At 44.8% G+C, this 20431-nt stretch overlaps 1 protein-coding gene across 3 annotated transcripts in view; it reads left to right on the top strand.

Annotated features, from left to right (window-relative positions):
- Positions 1–20431, top strand: part of AIDA (axin interactor, dorsalization associated) — a 520685-nt gene that overhangs the window by 379142 nt on the left and 121112 nt on the right. For 2 of the 3 annotated variants that reach the window (XM_069608613.1, XM_069608612.1), the window contains one exon: positions 18028–18150. The exons of the other annotated variant lie outside the window; for it this stretch is intronic. In XM_069608613.1, coding sequence (XP_069464714.1) covers positions 18028–18150 — 123 coding nt within the window. The remainder of the gene's footprint in view (positions 1–18027; positions 18151–20431) is intronic. 3 annotated transcript variants of the gene reach the window in all.

The following is a 20431-nucleotide window of genomic DNA, read 5'->3' as shown; positions in this document are numbered from 1 at the left end:
AGTCACTGTCAGGATTTTGGAATCTTGGTTAATCAGGGAGATTGGTCTGTAAGAACCGCACTCTAGTGGTGGTTTCCCTGGCTTTAATATAGGTACAATAAAGATTGCCCACGCTATCAGCTCAGGAAGTCTTCATTCTTTTATTAAAGACAAGGAGGCGAGCATAATGCTTTACTTTCTTTTATTTGCTGCCACACCAGCACTTTAAAACTTAACTTTAATACTGTACATTTATGTTCTTACAAAACCAGTTATGGAAAACGAAAATGGACCAGCTTAAACGTTTGTTTCACATCTGCATGTGATCACTGTAATCACCCGGGAACTACTAGTCCCATGATACTCATATCTCTGGTAGTCCAATCCTCCAAGCTCTGCACCTATCAGAGGGCAGCCTCCTGTATAAGAACCCTTGTGCCCAGGTCCTTTCCTCTTTCTTTGTGTCTGGCCCTTAAACTCATTAGTCTCTTCGCCAACGGAGCGATCCTCTCGGGATGAACTGTTAACAATCCTCGGAACTGAAGGCTTTAAGGTCAAACGCGACCAACTTGAAAGAAACTTTACTCAATTTGGCGAGTTTCTTCATCCTGTAGTTTTCTGGCCATCTCATAAAAGGAATGGAGAGTCATTATGAGGGTGGGAATGAGCAACGGTGTTACAAAGTTAACCACATGCCAATGCAACTGATATGTTACTATTCTGGGTGGGATATAATGCTCGCCTCCTTGTCTTTAGTAGAATGAAGACTTCCTGAGCTGATAGCGTGGGCAATCTTTATTCTATGATAAGACAGGAAGCTCGCATTATGCTTGTTCAACGCTGTTCACCACCCTATTAGGTATTTCCGATACAGGCTTAAAATAGAATGTCTTGAAGGTCGACTCAGAGGACCAATCTGCTGATTTCATGTCTTATAGCGACACCCCTGTAGTAAAAGCTTTTGAAGCCATCGCCCCCCTGGCTGAATGCGCGCCAAAAAGAGACCAGTCAATCCCTGCCCAATGCATTATTTCTCTCACCCATCTAGCAATGGTCGCTGATGCTACTGCATGATAGGGCTTCCTGCGCGCAATGAGTAGCTGGGTCACTCCCTGTGGCCTAATATGTGCTGTTGCTTTCTCATAATCTTTGATACACTGCGCTACGCAAAGCTTTTTATTACTTGTGAAGTACGGGTAGTCAATCACTCTCGAATCTGTCTTTATCCTTTTAGTAATGGTAAAAGATATGCCGTCCGGATAGAATATTTTCCTATCGATTTCCAGAGCTTTGACATCAGAAACTCTCCTACCGGCTGTAAGGCAAAGCAGCATGGCTAGCTTTCCCGATAACTCAGATCGGGACAAGTTCTCGTTATCGGGCCATGTAAGAAAGAGGCGAAAAACGTCTCTAACATCCCACAACACTTTGTACTTGGGCATAGGTGGTCTTTTGAGCTTCATCCCCCATAGTAGACGTACAACTGCTGGGTGCTCGCCTACCGCGGGACCGTCTATCTCATCGTGGCCCGCTGAAATGGCTGACCTATACACTCCCACCGTTCTAAAGGCGCTGCCTTCTTGAAATTTGAAAGCTAGGAATTTGAGGACTTCTACTAAAGGGGCTGAAACGGGATCCAAGTCGTACTCCGAACACCACCTGGACCACCCATTCCATGCGCACTATAGCTCCGAAGGGTGGAAGGCGCCCAGGAGTCTGATACAATCTGCAGCGAGTTGTGAAATTCCTGGCAAGTCCCATCTTTTCCTGAAACCCTGCATGCTATCAAATGTAGCGAGCCCGCGGTCACTAGCAGGTGAGGATGGCCGGATGGGTCGAGAAGGTCTGACAACTGAGGCACTATCCTCGGAAAATCCGTAAAGTTCCATCGCTACTGGAAACCAAGGTTGTGCCTTCCATAGGGGGAGCACCATCACAATCTCTGCTTGGTCTTTGCGAACTTTCGCTAGAGCTCTTGTGATCATAATGAACGGCGGGAAGGCATAATGTACTGCCCCTGTCCAGGTTTGCCGGAAGGCATCTGTGCCCGCTGCATCCGGGTCTATCGTCCAGCTGAAGTACCTTGATGTCTGGGCGTTCAGTCTGGATGCTAACAGATCTATGTGTAGGGGCCCCCATAGATTCTGCAATCGCTGGAAAACTTGGGGGGTGTAGTTTCCAATCGCTGGAGTCCACAAGATAACGTGAATTCCAGTCTGCTACGTCGTTCTGCTTGCCTGGTAAGTATTCCGCTGATACGGAGATTCTGTTTTGAAGACAGTAATGCCAGAAATTCTTCGCTAACTCGGCTAGCATTTTGGATTTTGTGCCTCCCAATTTGTTTGTATCGCACTGCGGAGATGTTGTCCATCTTGAGCAGTACGCAACATTTCACCTTGTCTTTCGTAAAAGCGCGCACTGCGAAAGAGCCCGCTAACAACTCGAGACAATTTATATGGAGGTGTAACTCTTCTCTGACCACTTCCCTCCTGTCTGCACATGTTCGCATCTGGCTCCCCAGCCTGACCTGCTTGCATCTGATTCGATTACTAGTTCTGGGGCGTCGCCAAAAATGGCGCGGCCGTTCCAGGCCTCCATATTCTCTAGCTACCAGTTGAGCTATGCGAGGGCTTCGCGGTCCAAAGTCACTAATTGATGGTATCGCAGACCTCCTTGGAGATGTTTTATCTTGAGCCTTTGCAGTTCTCGATAATGAAGAGGACCCGGAAATATCACATGAATGGAGGCTGCTAGAAGACCTACTACTCTGGCTAGTTTGCAAATGGAAATAGTCCCTTTTGCTAAAACTGCTCTTTCTTGATCGCTCTCACTTTGGAGCTCGAGGGAGGCTTTCACGAGTCTATTGTGAAGCCTAGAAAGCCTATCCTCTGGACAGGACGTAGTTGGGATTTGTCTAGGTTCACTAGGAATCCTAGCGAGGTGAGGAGTGAATACCCATTGAACGTTCTTTGCTAGAGTAGCTTTTTCTGATCCGCAGACGAGAATGTCGTCTAGATGATGATATGTATGCCTCTCTCTGATGGCTGCTGCCACCGGTTTCAGGAGCTTGGTGAAGGCCCAAGGAGCGGAGGACAGACCGAACGGGAGACACGTGAATCGCCATACTTCTCCCTCCCATCGGAAGCGCAAATATTTCCGATAAGAAGTTGCTATCGGAATTGTTAGGTATGCATCTTTGAGATCTAGACGAGCTAGCCAGTCTCCGGAGCGCAGAAGGTCTCGGAGAAGATGAATCCCCTCCATCTTGAAATGGTTGTATAACACCCATTCGTTTAAATCTTTCAGATTGATTACTGGTCTTATTTTGTCCCCTCTGTGAACTAGGAACCATGTTGCTGAGGAAACCGGGATCTCTCTGGAGTTCGCGCTCTATCGCATATTTGCTTTCTAGTTTGCTGAGCTCGCTGTGCAGGAGCGCTGCTTCCTCTTGCGCCATAACTATGGGGCGGGGTTCTGTTCTCTGCACTGGCGTAGCTATAAACTCTATCTGTAGGCCTGTTACTGCCTGTAGCACCCATGCATCGCTTGATAATGCTTGCCATTCGCGCATGGTAGTGGAGGGTTCTTCCTCCGACACTCGGACATGTTGTACTCACCGGCTGCTGCCCCTGGTTGTCTGTAAGATCCTCTTCCCTTGCGGCCTCTAGGGAACCTTGATCTAGCCAGAAAGGAGTCTTGTTGTCTGGAGTCCCAGTACTGGGCGCGCTGATTATAGGGCCTTCGTTGGAAGTTATAGCGACCGGACGAGCGACCCCCTATGTCGTCCGGTCCCGGCAAAAATCCACCCTGGAAAGATTTTTCTGATTGAAGTCTGGGCCTTCTCTAAAGCGGAATAAGTTCCTACGAACTGCGCCATTTCTTTAGCGAACGCCTCGCCGAACAGACCTTTGCCGCCTTCGCCCGCTTCGTAGGTGGCCAGGTCGCTCAACTTGTTGTCAGTCTTCAATAAGATTCCTCTTCTTCTTTCCGAAGATAAGGCACAATTGGCGTTGCCCAATAGGCATACTGCTCTTTGCGCCCAGTTGCCCAGGACGGTTGCGTCTATTGGCGTACCTGTATCTTTTGACTTCTCAGCGAGGTCCATCATTTTTGCTAATGGACCAGAAATGTCCAGGAGCTTAGCCTGACATCCTTTCCAGGCTTGGTCCACACCTTTCCTGACGTCTCTAGCTGTTTTGGTCACAAACGTAACCATCTTCGGGTCTAAGTCAGGGGTTTCTGTTAGTTTATTCGGCAGCTCTGGTCTAGGACACTCGGATCTCATTCTCGATCTTACCTCTCTTTCTAGAGGTTTTCTGATATGCTGAGCCATGTAAAGTGCCACTCTAGGGGAAGGTACCCATTCTGAGGACTTAGGGTGCCGGATGGCTTCTGGGTCGAACATGTCTGCCGTATCTTCTATGATTTGGGGGTCTTCCACACCTTTACTGATATCTTCTTCTTCCTCGCCCCCTTCATCATCGGGCGAATAGCCTTCGTCTTCGTCCTCTAAATTGTACACCCCTGGGGTAGGGGGTCTATCCTGGCCGTCTGTTCTTTGCCAGGAAGGCTTCTTTAAGCCTGGCGACAGGGTCGCCTGCCAATTGGGGAACAGTGTGTTGCCCGGTGGGGGTCAAAGAGTGCTTGCTCTTCTGGGCTACTTTACACCCCTTCTTCTCAACCCCTTTTTGGGGGTGTCCTGCTGATGTTCCTTCATCAGGGCTACTAGCCCGTCTTTTCCTGGCTGTGATCTGTTTCTGTTGTTCAGCCATTATCATTTCCAGAGTCTCCAGTCTCTTCGTAATGGGATGAACCCTTGTGAGACCGCCTGCTGCAAGGAGTCTGCGAGTACCTTCTTAAAACGCTGTCAAGTCTGATTCTTGCTGGGAAGGATCCTCTTCCCACTCTTCTTGACTCCACTCCGGAGAAGTGGAAGGGGTGTTGGTGGGGGTGACAAACTGAGCCATAATCGCGGTGTTGGCAGGGCCAACTGCGTGGAAGTCAGCAGATGAAGGCTCTTCAGGCTCTACACACGTTTCTGAGGAGTAATGTAGTGTGTGCCTGTAAACCGCTTCTTGCGTTTTATAAAGTATTCAGGGGGTTCCTGCTCCCACAGGTCCTAACGGCCGCCGAGTTCGCCGGCGCCGATTATTACAGAGCGCGGGGCTCGGCAGCCTGAAGCGAGCGGAATTGCTCGCGTCTCCGGCCCTCACCCGCTCTTCACAACACTCAAACTTTCGTGAAAGAAGTCTAACTGAATGTAATACGCTGCGCAACGCTCGCGCTACGCGTTCAGGTAAACTCTTTTGAGGAGAATGAAACTAATTCCATGCGTGCTACGGTGTAATGCCATTCTGATATACACATATTACAGAAATTATAGAAATATATACGTGACTAACAATCCATCTATAAGCAAAGACAGAGAAAAATGTCACTTATTTATGGCAGCAAAAAGAAAGAGGAAAGGACCTGGGCACAAGGGTTCTTATACAGGAGGCTGCCCTCTGATAGGTGCAGAGCTGGGAGGATTGGACTACCAGAGATATGAGTATCATGGGACTAGTAGTTCCCGGGTGATTAGTGATCACATGCAGATGTGAAACAAACGTTTAAACTGGTCCATTTTCGTTTTCCATAACTGTGGTTTTGTAAGAACATAAATGTACAGTATTAAAGTTAAGTTTCAAAGTGCTGGTGTGGCAGCAAATAAAAAAGTAAAGCATAATGCGAGCCTCCTGTCTTGTCATAGAATTATAGATTCCGACATACTCCTTGGCAGCTGTCCCCGCTCGTATGCCTCCTCAAGTGTCTCTAGCAGTCTCGGAGCCAGGGTATCCCTGTATTTCTTGTACAATTCACTGGGTAACCCATCGGGACTCGGGACTTGCCTGTCGGAAGATCAGCTATGACAGCCGACAGTTCCTCTACTGTCAGGGGTGCATCTAGCATTTGGGCTTGTTCCTCTGTTAGTTGGGAAAGGGGTATCTCCATCAGCGCATCAGCTACATCGCCCGCCTCTGCCTCCTGGACACCGGAGTACAACTTCTCATAGAATCGTGAGAAAACCTTGTTTATTCCTTCCTGGGTCCTCACCTCCTATCCCTGCTCATCTTTGATTGCATTTATCGGTTCTTGCTTGCCCTCCTGTTTAGCTAACCAGGCTAGCGGCCTTCTGGGCTTATCCCCCTCTGCGTGCATCCTCTGTATATACTTCCCATAATCCAGTTTTCCCAGATTGCTATACGTTGCATGCTACCTTAGAGTAGCGAGTTCTCCCTGTTCAATTCACATCCTGGCCACTCGTGCTTCTACCCGTTCTATCTCCCTTTCTACATCGCCCAGTTCGGGCAGAATACTTCCCCTGAGAACCCCAGTCTTTCCTATTGCTTCTCCCCCGACCACCACTTTAAGGGCTTTACAGACCTTTCCAGTGCTGTCCACACTCCCCCACATTGTGATCAAAATAATCGATTGTGCCCCCGATATACTCCTGGAAATCCCCATCCATCAATGCTTCTGCCCTCATTTGCCATGTGGGTATGGGGGCCCTCCTATATGGGTGTGCCCATGCCGCAAACAGCAGGGCATGGTCAGATAGCGTTCATGTGTGGATGTTTATCCCGGTGAATTCCCCCAGTGTCTTCTTAACCGTGAACATAGTCTATTCGAGTGAATGTCCCATAGAGGGTGCTATTTTTTGGGTACCCTCTAGTGCCTGCGTGTACCTTCCTCCAGACGTCTTCCAGTTAGAGTTGGTCCAATATCTACCGTAGTGCTGTGGCCGGCGGTGCTGGCTTCCTGTGCTTGGCATCTGATCTATCCAGCCGAGGGTCCAATATACAGTTGAAGTCGCCAGCCCAGATGATCGACGCTTCTCTATGGGGCCAGCCGGGATGTAATTGTCCTGAAAAACTGTTGCATCGTGGGTGGGGCATACGTGTTTACTAGGCACACCTCCCGGCTCTCCAACATCCCCTGAACGATCACCACTCTGCCCTCTGCATCCCTCTCCTGTTTTATAAGCTGCAACGGAATCCCTGGGGCAATAATTCAACACACCCCTGGCGTAGTCGGAGTATGTTGAACTATACATTTGTCCTCCTCACTTCCTGGCTACTTTGATTTGCTTAGTTCAAGGGTGTTTATTGAACTTTTGAATAGGGTTGGTTAAACGCCCGTCTAATCGTGAATCTAAGATGGGACAAGCTACGACCATCAAATAATAACGCAGTCCTAGTTGAGTCTTGTCCTAATAAAAGGGCCTGTACTAATAAACCTATTGCCAATCCTTATTTCTAAATACAAATAGTGTGGGAAACAATGTTGTCCAAAAGAAAAGTCTTCAAAAAATGATTTCTGTATATTTGAGCCATTGGCTCCCCTTCCCCACGTTTTCAGCACGAGACAAGGCAGTTCCCTCGAATTTAGCACATACTCTGGCACAAGGATGCAGTTCAAAACCTCAGCATCAGGGCCTTCTGTGCAGGGTCTTTGCCATTCAAAGTCTCTGATTCCCGAGAGCCTGATGCGACCAACAAACTATTTCCTTTCTTCTCCGATTTTCATATACACAAATTTCCACAATATTCACAATTTGGTCTCTCGTTCGGGCGGAGTCCGCGGATCTCCCTTCCTCTGGGGTTTCCCTTCCCCAAGCTTTCAACATCAAAGGCTTTCGAAACGGTATGTTCTTTTTAAATTTCATCCATACTGACCACTTTGACTTTCGCAATGTTATCTTTTTCGCAATGTCTGCTGGTATTTGTAGTTTTCCTTTTGTCACACATACAGTTCATTACTCCATATTTCACACTTCTAAGTACCATCGATCGGGCGCAAGTTTTCTTTTAAAGTATTTCACTCATAATAAATCTCGACAGTTCAAAAACTTTTCTTAGAGACAATCCTTTGTGCTATTCAACAGCATGACAACCCTTGTATTGCCCTGTGATGATCCACTGAACGTGGTTGCCGTATAACGCTCAACCCTCCTTTATAAAGTTTAACTTTAAACACAACCAGGCTTTTCTTCTTCCTCCTGTGATAACTCAGCGGTTGTGCTGTTGCCGCATTTGCTTCTTGTTCTTTTAAATATATTCACTTTGTAGTTCATCAAGCCTCTCCTAATCTCATCTGCTAGTGGGGAGGGAAGCAGGCCTTCCATCAAAGACTCCCAGAAGGACGTTGTTCATTCAAAGTTACCAGCTGCTTTTTTTTTTGGGAAAACAAAACTTTCGCCTGGCTTTCTCTGAGCGCCTCTACAGCTTTCAGAGCTTCTTGGTTTCTTCCACTCTCGTATTCGCAGCAGCCCTCTGTCCCATTCCTTCTTGCCTCTAGCCTCGCTCAGTGTGCTCTCATGCTCCTCCTTTTAACCATGGGGGGGGGTCAGGTGTGTACGATTAATGCCTGACCCTGCCTGATCTCATTAGTGGAACAAAATGAGGCTGTTTGGCGGACTTTCCTCTGTTGTAAGGTGTTTTATATGGGTAATTTTTACTACTGTGTTGTCTCTTCTTCACAGTACTATGTATGTGAAAATGGGCAGGGGAAGATGTTGTGTTTGGGAATGTCCCAAAATGGTAGGTATTTTGGGTAACTGCAAGAAGGGGGATACCGTGCCTCGCCATCAGGTGTCTGCCCCCACTGCCCTAGTTTCTCACTCGAGTGATCATCCCGCACTTGTCCACTCCCAGGGTCTGGATCCAAAGGCTATGGCCGTACTCTGGCCACCTGAGCAAAGGATCCCCGGGTTTGAGCAGTGAAAAACCTGCTTTTTCACTGCAGTGAATACATAAACTCAGTGATTATGCATGCACACACTATAGTGAATTTCTACTTGATTGCAATGAATACAAAAGCTCAATCAGCAGATGAGCCTCATGAAAGTGCTAAGAACATTAATCTGTACTGTTAGAAAATGGGCTTGTCAAACTATTAAAGTAAAAAAAAATCATACTGGGTGACAGTTGCATGCTGCACGTAAGTCTAACCACCCAGGTATTACATATACCTCTCGCTGGTTAAATGAAGAATGTAGGGTTTGCAAGATTTGAGAGGGGTTTGATCATATACCTTAAACTGTTAACACATAAAAATATCTTACATCATATGTAACCGTATTGTAGGTTTTTCAAGCCTCAAGATTATTAAAGAATATCCTTGGTCATAGATTATGACTGTCAATTGTCATTTATTGACGTTTGGTAACGCATGTTTCAAGAATCTTTTTCTAGAACGTCTTGGCATCCTAACACGTTTTGGCAAACGTCAATAAATGACAATGGACAGTCGTAATCTATGACAATATTCTTTAATAATCTGGATTCTTCCAAAACCTATAATCTGGTTATGTACTACATGGGATATCTGGGCGATATTGCTTTGAGGTATACGATCAAAAACCTTTTTCGACTTTAAGTGGATATATGGCAGAATGTCTATCGACCCGGGCAGCAATCACAACATATAAATTGATTGTGCCCAAGGATTAAACCCATACATTTCTGTGCAGATATTTTGACGGCTTTGTCAATTCTCTAGTACCTTGGGTTTCAAGGCTTATTTCTACTGCAAAAAGTGACTTATTCATGTCACCCCCTTCAGGGGGTGGGTGGTAAGAGTCCCAATGTTGAGCCTAAAATAGATAGAGGAGGCCGACTCCTGGATAATTTGTTTCTGAATGCCCTCTGCTCATCCGATTTTCTGAGTGTATTATGCCAGGAGTAGGCTACAACCTGTTGCCACTTCTGTGCTCCTTCTGCCACCGTTTCAAAGTGTCAGATATTTAGTGAAGAGCCTGGCAGTGGGTAGCGAGCAGCTGTATTGTGGATTACAAAGGATTGGCACTTTAGATTGATACATGCCAATGTATTCATTTTAATCTCTTTTTGCATCATCCTGCCCCACTTAGTGTCTTAACTTATTAAACAAAAGGAGCACTAACTCACATTCTAACCCTGTCTTGGACCTTGGTTAATGTTCCATTTGTCTTCAGGATCATTTAGCCTAACTCCAAATTCAAACCGAACGTTGTCATTCTAACCCTAACTCAAAGCAACAAGCTACTGCGTTTAAAAAAAGAAGAGAAAAGAACAAATCTTTATTATACATCACCATCGGAGAACACAAGCCCAAATCGCTGGGTACGGCTTAATGTGATTTGATCCAAGCGGATAGTTCTATAGCATCCCAGTTGAATGCAGTTCTAGTCATTGTCTCTTGTTGATGTCTTTTATAAACTTATAACAAATCTCCCATTCCCCTCCCCCCCACCCAACATTTAACACAGGTAAAGTATGAGGAACCCGAATGGACTATCGGGCACTCCGTGTTTAGTCTCAAATTGTTCATTTAAGCGTCTCATTTTCACTGGACTGACATTTCCTGAGCATGGTGGGTCGAAAAAGTTTTTCTCTGTCTCGGACAAACTTGTGGAAGGGGAGACACACCTTGAGATCATTTTAATAGTTCCTGTAGTCAACGCACCTACTATTTCCATGGCTAATACCAACCATACCTTCACCCACCACCATGCTATCGACGGGCCCTCAGTGTTCCATGCTTGGGATAATATCATTGGGGCTGCTGCTAGTGTGTGATTAATGACGTTCTAGTTCCACTAGCCAAATATGCATCTTCGACTGTTTCTCCCAGCAGCACCATCACCTGTAATCTCCTTAATGCGGCCCAGTATCTCCTTCCAGTACAATTGTCTTTGGGCATGACCACCACATATGGCCCAAATCTCACAAAGCGCCACTATTCTGGCTTAATTTTGATTAAGCTCTGGAGAGGGTTAGGGACGGTTAGGTACCACCTATAGCAGATTTTTAATGATGACTCTTTAATGGCCGTGCTTTTGGAGGCCCTGTGTGCTTGTGCCCATATTTGTCCCCATACCTCTTCTGAGATTTCTATATCCAGGTCTTTATCCCACCTATCCATATATGGTAGCCTATCATTCATCTGAGCATTTTCTAGTAGGTGATATAGTTGCGTAACACCCTTCTTTGCTCCTTCTTTCCTGGTTGGTTCCAGACCTATCAGTGTCCGTCTGCACGCTTCTTTCACTTCCTTCTGGGTTATCCAATCTCTAATCTGGATAGATCTATAGCGTTCTCCCACCCCCACGTGAAAGCTGGTCTTGCAATCTTCTCCCCCCTGATAAAAATCCATCAGTCGTATGGCTGTGCGACTGCCCCATTTATCAAAAAAATCCCTTGTTCCAGCCTGGGGAGAACTCCTTAGTAAAACCCATTGGGATATAGGGTCCAAGGCCTGGGGTCAGCCTCTTCAATCGCATCGATTGTTCCCACCCTTATATGGTGTTTTGGGTGGATTCCAATAGTTGCCTTCCCCCACCCCCCTCCTGAGCCTTCTTCCCCATGAAGGGGAACATGCTTAATGGTATTGTGGTCGCACCTTGTTCAATTTTGCCCTCTGCCCGGTGTAGCATGGGTGCTATTTGTGCTCATAGTCTATACCGTTCTAGTGCCGGTGCTCCCTGGCTCCCCCCCCATCATCTGGGCTCTAAACAGAACCACTCTAGGGACCATTGGTCGTTTCTTGTGCCATATGAATCCTGAAACTGTAATGTTATAACCATCTGTGTTGGGATTCTGATGGGGAGTGAACTTGAAACATGGAGTCGGGGTAGTAGTAATTTTAACTGCAGTAATTCTTGTGAGCCATGAAAGTTCTTTATGATTCCATCTGTCTAAATCGTCCAGCAATTTCTTCCACAAGGGAGGAATATTTGCCCCTAGTGCCAAGATACCCTTGGTTGACAAGAAGTACTGCTAACATAACCTAACATAATGTATAGATCCTTGTAAGGTTTTGTTGGTGTTATCCCCAGATAATCTATCCTTTTCTTCTCCCAGATCAGTGGGTATGCTTTATTTGGGTCAACTATGCTATTGGGTCTGTTTGACACATTAGAGTTCGAACAATTGATCGGGAATTTGCAGGGGTCTCTGGTTTCACTAAGTCTCTTCATGACCTTTGGCGTAGTCTGATTCATATCTCATGAAAAGCAGGATATCATCGGCATAGAGGGCAATCTTATGTTCCATCTGTTTATATTTGACTCCCGCTATCCCCTAATCTTGCCTGATCATTGCTGCTAATTGTTCCATAGCCTCTTCGAATATCAACGGGTCAGTGGGCATGCCTGTCTTGTGCCCCTTCGGATATCCACCTCCGCTGAGAGTTTCCCATTAATCAAGAATTTATATGGGGGGGTGGAAGGGGGGGGTCTGGAAGTTAGCTAATACCATCCTACTAAATGTTGTGCCAAATCCAAATTCGACTAGTGTGTGTTCAAGTAACTGCCAGTCCATACTATGAAACGCCTGTCTTGCATCCAAAGCGTTTATCGAACTTTTGGCCCGATTCCTATATTGACTATGTCCACTGCCCGCCTTACATTATCTTGTGCTTGTCTTCCCAATATGAATCCTAACTGGTCCTCGTGGATTACATGCGGCAGGATTTGTTTCAACCAGCCCCCTTATCCCCCGCCCCCCAGGATTTTGGCATACAATTTGGCATCTCCATTAAGGAGATGGGGCAATAATTAGCGCAATTGGTATCTTTTCCCGGTTTCAATATTAGAGTTGCTAGCTTGTCCTCATCTGTGCATCGTAATTCCCCCCCAATTTGTTTTTCAGCTGTGTACGGTTAAGTGTCTGCTGTTTTTGTAGTTTAGCGGCGAGGAAACGATTGGCCTCACCCCTTTAATGTAATATGTCTGTTTCACCCTTAGAAGTGCCTGGCTGGATGGGTCTGCTGTATGGGCCTCCAATTGCTCTCTGGCCTGGTGATTCCTACAACTGTAGCCAAGTGTCTCTGTTCCTTTGGCGGTTTAGATATCGCCCTGTTTGTCCGATTCCCTTTTCCATTAGGCTTTCTGGGCGGGTTCCCGCTTCAGGTGCCCTCTGCTAGATTAGGGCCCTTCCCTCTCCCCTTGGGGTAAGGACAGCTTTGTAGCCATTCTCTCTTCCTGAGCATCCGCTGTGGGTGTGGATCCTCTGATCGCGGGAACCTCTGATCCTCACATCTGTGTCGGATTGAAAAATCAAGGTATTCGGGGAGTAAGGGGCAGCCAAGTGTGCAGAGCTCACTGGGGCAGCATGTGTCTACGTCCACGGCTGGCCACGCCCCCATAGGTACTGTGGTTTTAAGCCTGTCGCCTAAATCCATCGTAATCCTGATATTTGCCTTCGCTAATAGTACTTCATATGTGAGATCTTGCACAATCTGCACTTTCTGCAGCTTATCAGGAACTTTGTTGGAAAGTGTCCTAGCAGAAGAGAATATTGAAAAGCTACGTTAAAATTGCTAGTAATGTTTCATCATGTCTCGCCATGTTTTTTTCAATACGAAAAAGTATTGTGCCATGACGTTCATATTTTCTGAGCATACTTTATTCATATCAACTAATGTACATTCTAAAGTATATTCTTCAAAACATTTATTTACTGATAAAAAAAAGGCCTGCATAGCCAAAAGTGCCTTAATAAACTTCAAACTAATTAATTCAGACATTAAATTGAATATGTAGTCCCATCTCCAAAGTTGCTATTTTTGTTTTGGAATATTAATCTGCACAATAGGTTATAGTACAACAGGTGTGGGCAGAATTCTTTGTGCTTGAGATGTTTTATCAGTACCAGCCCTGGTGTAGGGTTCCAGTTGATGAACAGGGTATTTAACACTTGGGTCTAGCCAGACCCTGCCATGGTAGTGGGAACTGAGCATCAAGACTCACTTCAGGAGATACAGGGTTGTCTAATACAGATAACCCAATGTAAAAGGACTCCAATAACTCGTAGCACACGAATACAAAAATAATAAATGCTATTTTATTAGACCTTTAAATCTATGCATGTATATCTATCTCTAAATCACTTTACACAGTTGATATCAAAGTGAAATCACCTACACTTTACACTGTTGCAAAGGTTCAAAGGACTTTGAACAAGGTATAATATAAGCAGTGTTGCATATCAATTTGCAAAGTAATTATGTAGGTTTGCTAATTAAATTGACACTTGTGTAGAAAAGTTAGCTATTAAAGTTACCCTGTTCAATGAAAGCACTGCTCGCCCGGAATTCCTCTCTGGCTGTCAATGCTCTTGCCACCCTCTTCTTCCCTGTTCACTGCAAGTTCAAAGGGGCTAATGGAGTGCAATAGTAATCATCTCCTTTGCTCTTAAGTGCCAAAGTCCTGTGTGGGAGTGCTAGGCAAGATTTTATTTCTTTTTCAAACAATTGAAAACCAGCAGTAATTTTGGTTGATAAGTTTATTAAGTTAACTATACCGTCTTTGGCAAAGACCAGTATGTCTAACTTTAGTAAAAACAGTCATGCAATTCCATTCCTAACAAGTTAAGTTGTTGCAGAACTACAGTGTTGCTTCTGTAAAACACTGCATTGTCTCCATGGTTTACAGGGAATTTAGGTTAGTGTATCTAATTCTCATGGTGTCAACTAGATTTGTTTTTTGTTGGGGAAGATGCATCACATTGAGCGAACACTTTTGAAAATGTACATGATCACATGGCCAGATGCTGCATGGACACACATACTGCAATACCACACACTGTAGTTGGCCTCCAGAGCTCACTTTGATCTAATATTCTGATTGCATTATATATTCCCACCTGTGGGAGAGAGCTGGACAAATTGTTTCAGAGCCTTTCTATCAAACCTATTTATTTGTGTCCACTCATGCAGCTAACCATTAACATTTTAAAGATACTCAGCCAAAGCTCGTCAAGTAGATTTTTACGAAGGGGGAGTACCATTTGCAGGGTTTTTTTTTAAACTTTTATGTAACATTTACTTTTATGCAGTAAATATCAAATATGTTACACTGCACATAGCTGGCAGCAGTGTGCCAGACAAAGTGGGTTTGTGGTAACATGCACGATTTTACAGAAAGCACATTTACATTGTCATCTGTTGCTATGGGGAGAGGGCATTTCTTTTAGGTCGAGTCGGTAAACTAAATTACTTAACCTGCGGGTCTAGTGGAATTTTAAAGAATTTGAAAAGCCTGATTCGTCTCCCTAATCACTTCAGCGGTACACACAAATGCTGTATTGATGCTTATTTTGTGTTTTGGATGCAAATTACTTGTGGTGACATTAAAAAAATATTAGTACAACATTGCTAATCGAATAGATGTTTGCTAATCCAGATAAATTTAATTGGCAAACTGCTAATCAATTTTTGAAAACTAATTTATGCCTTGTCTGAACCATTAACACTATAGACACGTGAAGAAAAACATTACAGATGCAATTGAAACATTTACCTTGCATTATAATAACTTAAAGTCCTTGCCTACAGCTAGAGGTCTCATGTTTCTGAAACACTTAATGTTCCAGGAACCTACTTGTGCAGGGAGTTGGAAGTCATAAGTCACAGAACAAGCAGTGGCAAAGCCAACCAGTGAGTAGTAGTTACAAAATCACTTAAAAGGATTAAAGGTAGGTAAAAGTAATTAAGGGCTACTCCTGCCCCGCTAGGGGTTACCCTGCGGGGAAGGGGGAAATCCATCCGTGGCCAGTACTCCACTGATCATGACCAGACAAGTGAGAGTTGGAGAGTGGACTTTACGTTCATTCAGTCCTATTTTGGGACAGTTATGGTGGAAACAGGAATGTAAGCTCCTGTCCGAACTTGGATTTTCTGAGGGACCACCCCTAGGGTCCACAGTATCTCTGGATTCACATAATTCTCATTGGTCTGTTTTCAGGGGTCCAGGGGCTGCGGGTGCACTGGATGGTTTCGGCTTTGAGATTGGTTCCCGATAGATGGCAGTTTCATGCTTTTGGCAAAATGTCTTCAAGCAGGATGGCCCAGGCTCCTTAGGACTGCAGTTGGCACAGCAGGTCCCAAGATGGCAGGAGACTCACTGGACACAACCGGCATGCAGCAGCAAAGATCAGGTCGATCAGGGGATGCTCTCGGTGGTAAAGACAAAGCTTCAGGAATGCCCCTTTTCATGCAGGAGAGTCAAGTTGCAGATGCCTTGGATGAAGCTGTTCAACCCACAGGATAGTTCCAGGACACTTCTGAAGGCTTCTTGTGCAGGGGTCTGGACTCTTTGGTCCCACCAGCCCAAGTGTCGAAAGCACCAATGAGGGATTTCTGTGTATCGTGAGAGGCAGGAGTTCACGAGGACTGGGTTGGAGGTTGGCCATCTTCCAGAGCAGTCTACCGGTATTTGGCACATTGCTCCTGTTTGGTGTTTTGGCTTTAGTCTACAATTTGGAGGAACAGTTGCACGACTCTTATCTCAATTCAGACTGGGGCGGCCCCTGGTTATGTGTTACAGTGCAGGGGGACTGTCCCTTTTATTAGATTCTTTTGCTGTGCTGACCGGTGCCCTCTTAAGAGTTGAGCAATTAAAGTAGAGCAAAAACACTTTACTTGCCTATCAATGTCAGGACCAGGTTCAAGCCATAGAATAAAGTTGGTTGAAGGGGTTCCAGTGATCTCGGAGGGAAAGCTGCAAAAATAATCTTTTCTAACAGTCATGGTGCGAAATGCCCTTGAGGATTTACCATTTTTATAACCTTTATTCACTATGGAAAAGAGAAACGGACTGAGATGCTTTTTTTTTACTATGTTCTTTGCAAGCAAATAAGAGTCTCTGCCTAATTATACGAGCCTGTGGAATGGGTAGTGGGTTCGTTTTCACACAAGATTACATTCAGACTGCGCTGAGATGGGCCCAGAAGAAATTGCTCAGTGTGTTGCTTATCTTGTTTTGGTCATACAATGTATGTACCTAGATTTCTAGTAGAATAGTTGCTTGGAATGGCTGAATTGGTGACATCTTTTCTACCTTATTGAATGTGCAATTCTCATATGCCACATTACAGAAACACGTGTATGTGCCTACCCAAAATGTCTCGCCCAGATTTAAAAGCTGAACACACACCACTGCTAGCTCTCCAGAAGGGCACCCTTGTGGCTGCGTAACGCTGCTGTTGATTTCCTTATATTGGTTCACCATAGATCCCAGATTTGAAAAGCCCTGTCTAATGTACAGAACCAATTTTTATGAAAGGTCAAGGTCTGAAGTTATTGGGGATACTAGGATTCTGTGATTTACTCTGACTAATTGTCGGTTTCTTGGAAGTCAGGATTACAATTTCTTGTGAGGTTCCTCCAGATTTTGAAATGCCCCTTCTCACTGCTATATAGAACCACTTTTTGTTCTATTACAAAGTCCAGAATTCACCAAATGATTTATAATTGCACATCTTGGTTCCTTGTCTGTCCTACCCATTATGTAACCAATTTACAGGGCCTTGCATCTCACCACAGCAAATACATTACTGTTGCTAACCCTGGTTAATGACATGCACCCTTCACCTTTGAACTGCCTTCATTTGGTTGGGTGATCCAGCAATATCAGACCTTGTACTTGTTAAGTGTTGCTTAATCTGCCTTGTTTCTATGAAATCCTACATTTTTGAGAACACAAAATGTTGTTTAATTTGCAAGTTTCTGTGGGGTAAAACAATTGTACATTGCTATAGAACACTCTATAGCCTTCTTCTGACTCCACCACAAAAATAGTGTGCTTTTAATATTTGAAGAATTTGTGGTATATAGGGATCTGAGTTTTGCTTTTTGTTTTCAAATTTCAGCTAGAAAATAACATCCCAAAAGGATTCCTGAATCAAATATGAACAAAATGTATACATTAAAAATAACAGGCAAGCATAACATTATCTTCGCAGTATATACTGCGCGTAAGATAAACGGTATATCAAAGCATGTCATATAAGGCGGCTAAATTTGATCCACATAATTTGGGCTTGTGTATCACTCTAGGATTTCTGACATCAATGCTATTGCTGTTTTTGCTGATGCTAAAGCTGCGCTGCTACGTTACAGTTCTGAGGAGACTATGCAACTGTAGAGTGCATCCTTTGATCTGAACGTATTTGAGATTTGTGTAAATCTAGGACCTAAAAACATACTCTTATGCAGTTTCTCCATGTTCTTATTTGCGTGCAGGCACTTTACTACCAAGATTACCATCGGAACCAGGAATGACACTACTTACCATCAGAATTGAGAAGATTGGTCTTAAAGATGCTGGACAGTGCATCGATCCTTATATCACAGTTAGTGTTAAGGGTAATTGTTATTCACAACAGTAGTTTTTTAACTGCTTTTTTTTGGGTCATTAGGACAACTTCTGCTTTTTAGTAGTTGCAAGATAACTAGACCATTTAATTTTGAGCACAATAGCATTTTATTCTTTATTCCTACCCAATTGTCTGTGGGCCCTCGGGTGTGTCAATGGGAATAGTTATGTTTATTAATGGGGAGCCATATCCAATAACAATTTATTTGATTTGGCTGAAGATGTTGGAGGCAGTCACCTGTTGGAGATTACAGGCAAATGTGGAGAGCGTTATCTGGGGAAGGGCCCTGTAGAGCGGGATATCCTGAACCCTATCACTGAGGAGACCTGGATCAATTTTATGGAAGAGCGGAGGTTTAATCCTAAGAATGAAAATGGGGTTAAGGCTGGCACTTACACTTTTGCATAGAAAATGTGGGGCAGCACATAACTAACCTGAAAGTTCTAGGGCTCCCGGACCAAATTGATATTGATATTTTATTTCTATCGGGCTCATACACAAGTGTTTCAGAGCGCGACAAGGGAAGGGGAACAGAGGAGAAACAAAAACAATCTTACTAGGCCCAGTGACATTGAGAACGCGCAAGTGCATGGTAGAGGGAGAAGTGCATGGAAGGGGGAACAAAAGGAGAGTGCGGAGCAAGGAGGAAAAAAATAATAATGTAATAAATAAAAAGGCAACAAACCGAGGGAGTGCAGCCAGCAAGTGGCAGTGCTGGGTTGAAGGCAGCAGTCTGGGTAGGTCTGATAAGTGCAGGAAGAACAAAACAAAGGGGTGGGGGCTGTATGAGTACAGATACAGACCCCAGTGCAAAGGGTGGGCCAAAGGCAGTGCGTGCGTGTGGCAAGAGGAGCAGGTACCTGGGCCCGGAGGAAAGAGGGTGGCCAGGTGCATGGTGCCGAGGGAGAGTAGAATCAGCTGGGGAGAGGGGGGGCAAAGGCAGAAGCAAAGAGGAAGGTCTTGAAGTGCTTCCGGAACCGGAGATGGTTCTTCTCGTTGAGTGGCGGGGATGCTGTTCCAGAGGGAGGCCCCAGCCGAAGACCGACCCAGAAATGGGTTGGTTGCTGCTATACTAAAAGGAGAGGCCCAATTATGGTCAAGTTTATTATGTAGCTTATTTGACAGTGTATGCACAGACTGCATGATCCCGGGGTCATGGAAAAAATCGATTCTAGTACCAGTATTTAAGACAGAAGATTGTTTGGTACCGGGAAATTATCGAATGTTATCTATGTTGGCTATCCCGTGTAAGGTCTTCTCCATATTTGTTCTAGAACATCTGCAAACTTGGGTCTCTACAAACAAGATTCTGCACCAGTTTCAAACTGGTTTTCATGCAGGTTTGAGCGCCATACATACCTTAAATCCTTGACACAATAATTGCACAGGTGACCATGGGTGATGCCCCTTTTGTATACTTTTGTGACGTTTAGGTCTGCTTTCGACCAAGTAAACAGCTATATTCTTTGAGAAAAAAAATGAAAAAATGGGCAGTCCGGGCTTGTTGCCGATTGTGGTTGCTTTGCATACCAATACGAATGCACAGTCTCATCGTGACAATTGTGGGAATCTGTTGAGACCGCTGCAAATTAACAGGGGGTAAAGCAGGGTTGTATGCTGCCACCCCCCCCCCCTGTTATTTAACATCTATATATCAGAGCTGCTGGCCCGCCTGGCTAAAGTTGTTAAATGCCCTCCCAAGATAGGCAACACCTCGGTCCATGCAATGCTGCATGCAGACGACTTAGTGGTGTTTGACCATCTGCTGGTATTGAATGAACTTGTCCGGGTTTGCTATGGAGCATGATTTATCTGTGAACCTTGATTAAACTAAAGCAATATTGATGTCAAGGAAAATGATCAATCGACCTGAATTAAATTCGAACTTGGGGTATTGAGTACACTTCTACTTATAAATATTTAAGGCTGGAATTATCCTGCAAGGGTGATTATAATGCCATTGAGACCAAACGCAGGAAAGCTAAGCAAATCGCCCATCTGATGCGGAGCAATATGTATGCAGGTTTCTCCTTGAGGGGGAGCACTTACCTTTTTTGGACAATGGTTTTGTCCATCTATTTTGTACGGCCTTGAGGCGCTGACCCATATTGATGGCTAGATCTAATAGGATATATTTGTCCTCCTCTTCTGGGCTTACCCCGGAACACCCCAGTTGAATATATTTGACTTGAGCTGGGGCTGACATCTTTAAGAACTCTATTGCTCAAACGCAAGGCTGAATTGTTTAGTCTGCCCTTAATGTCACCCTT

This window comes from Ambystoma mexicanum, chromosome 4q, assembly GCF_040938575.1.
Source record: "Ambystoma mexicanum isolate Mex_15411 chromosome 4q, UKY_AmexF1_1, whole genome shotgun sequence".
Taxonomy (NCBI): domain Eukaryota; kingdom Metazoa; phylum Chordata; class Amphibia; order Caudata; family Ambystomatidae; genus Ambystoma; species Ambystoma mexicanum.
The sequence above is the reverse complement of the archived record's forward strand: the minus strand, read 5'-3'. Positions and strand labels throughout refer to the sequence as shown.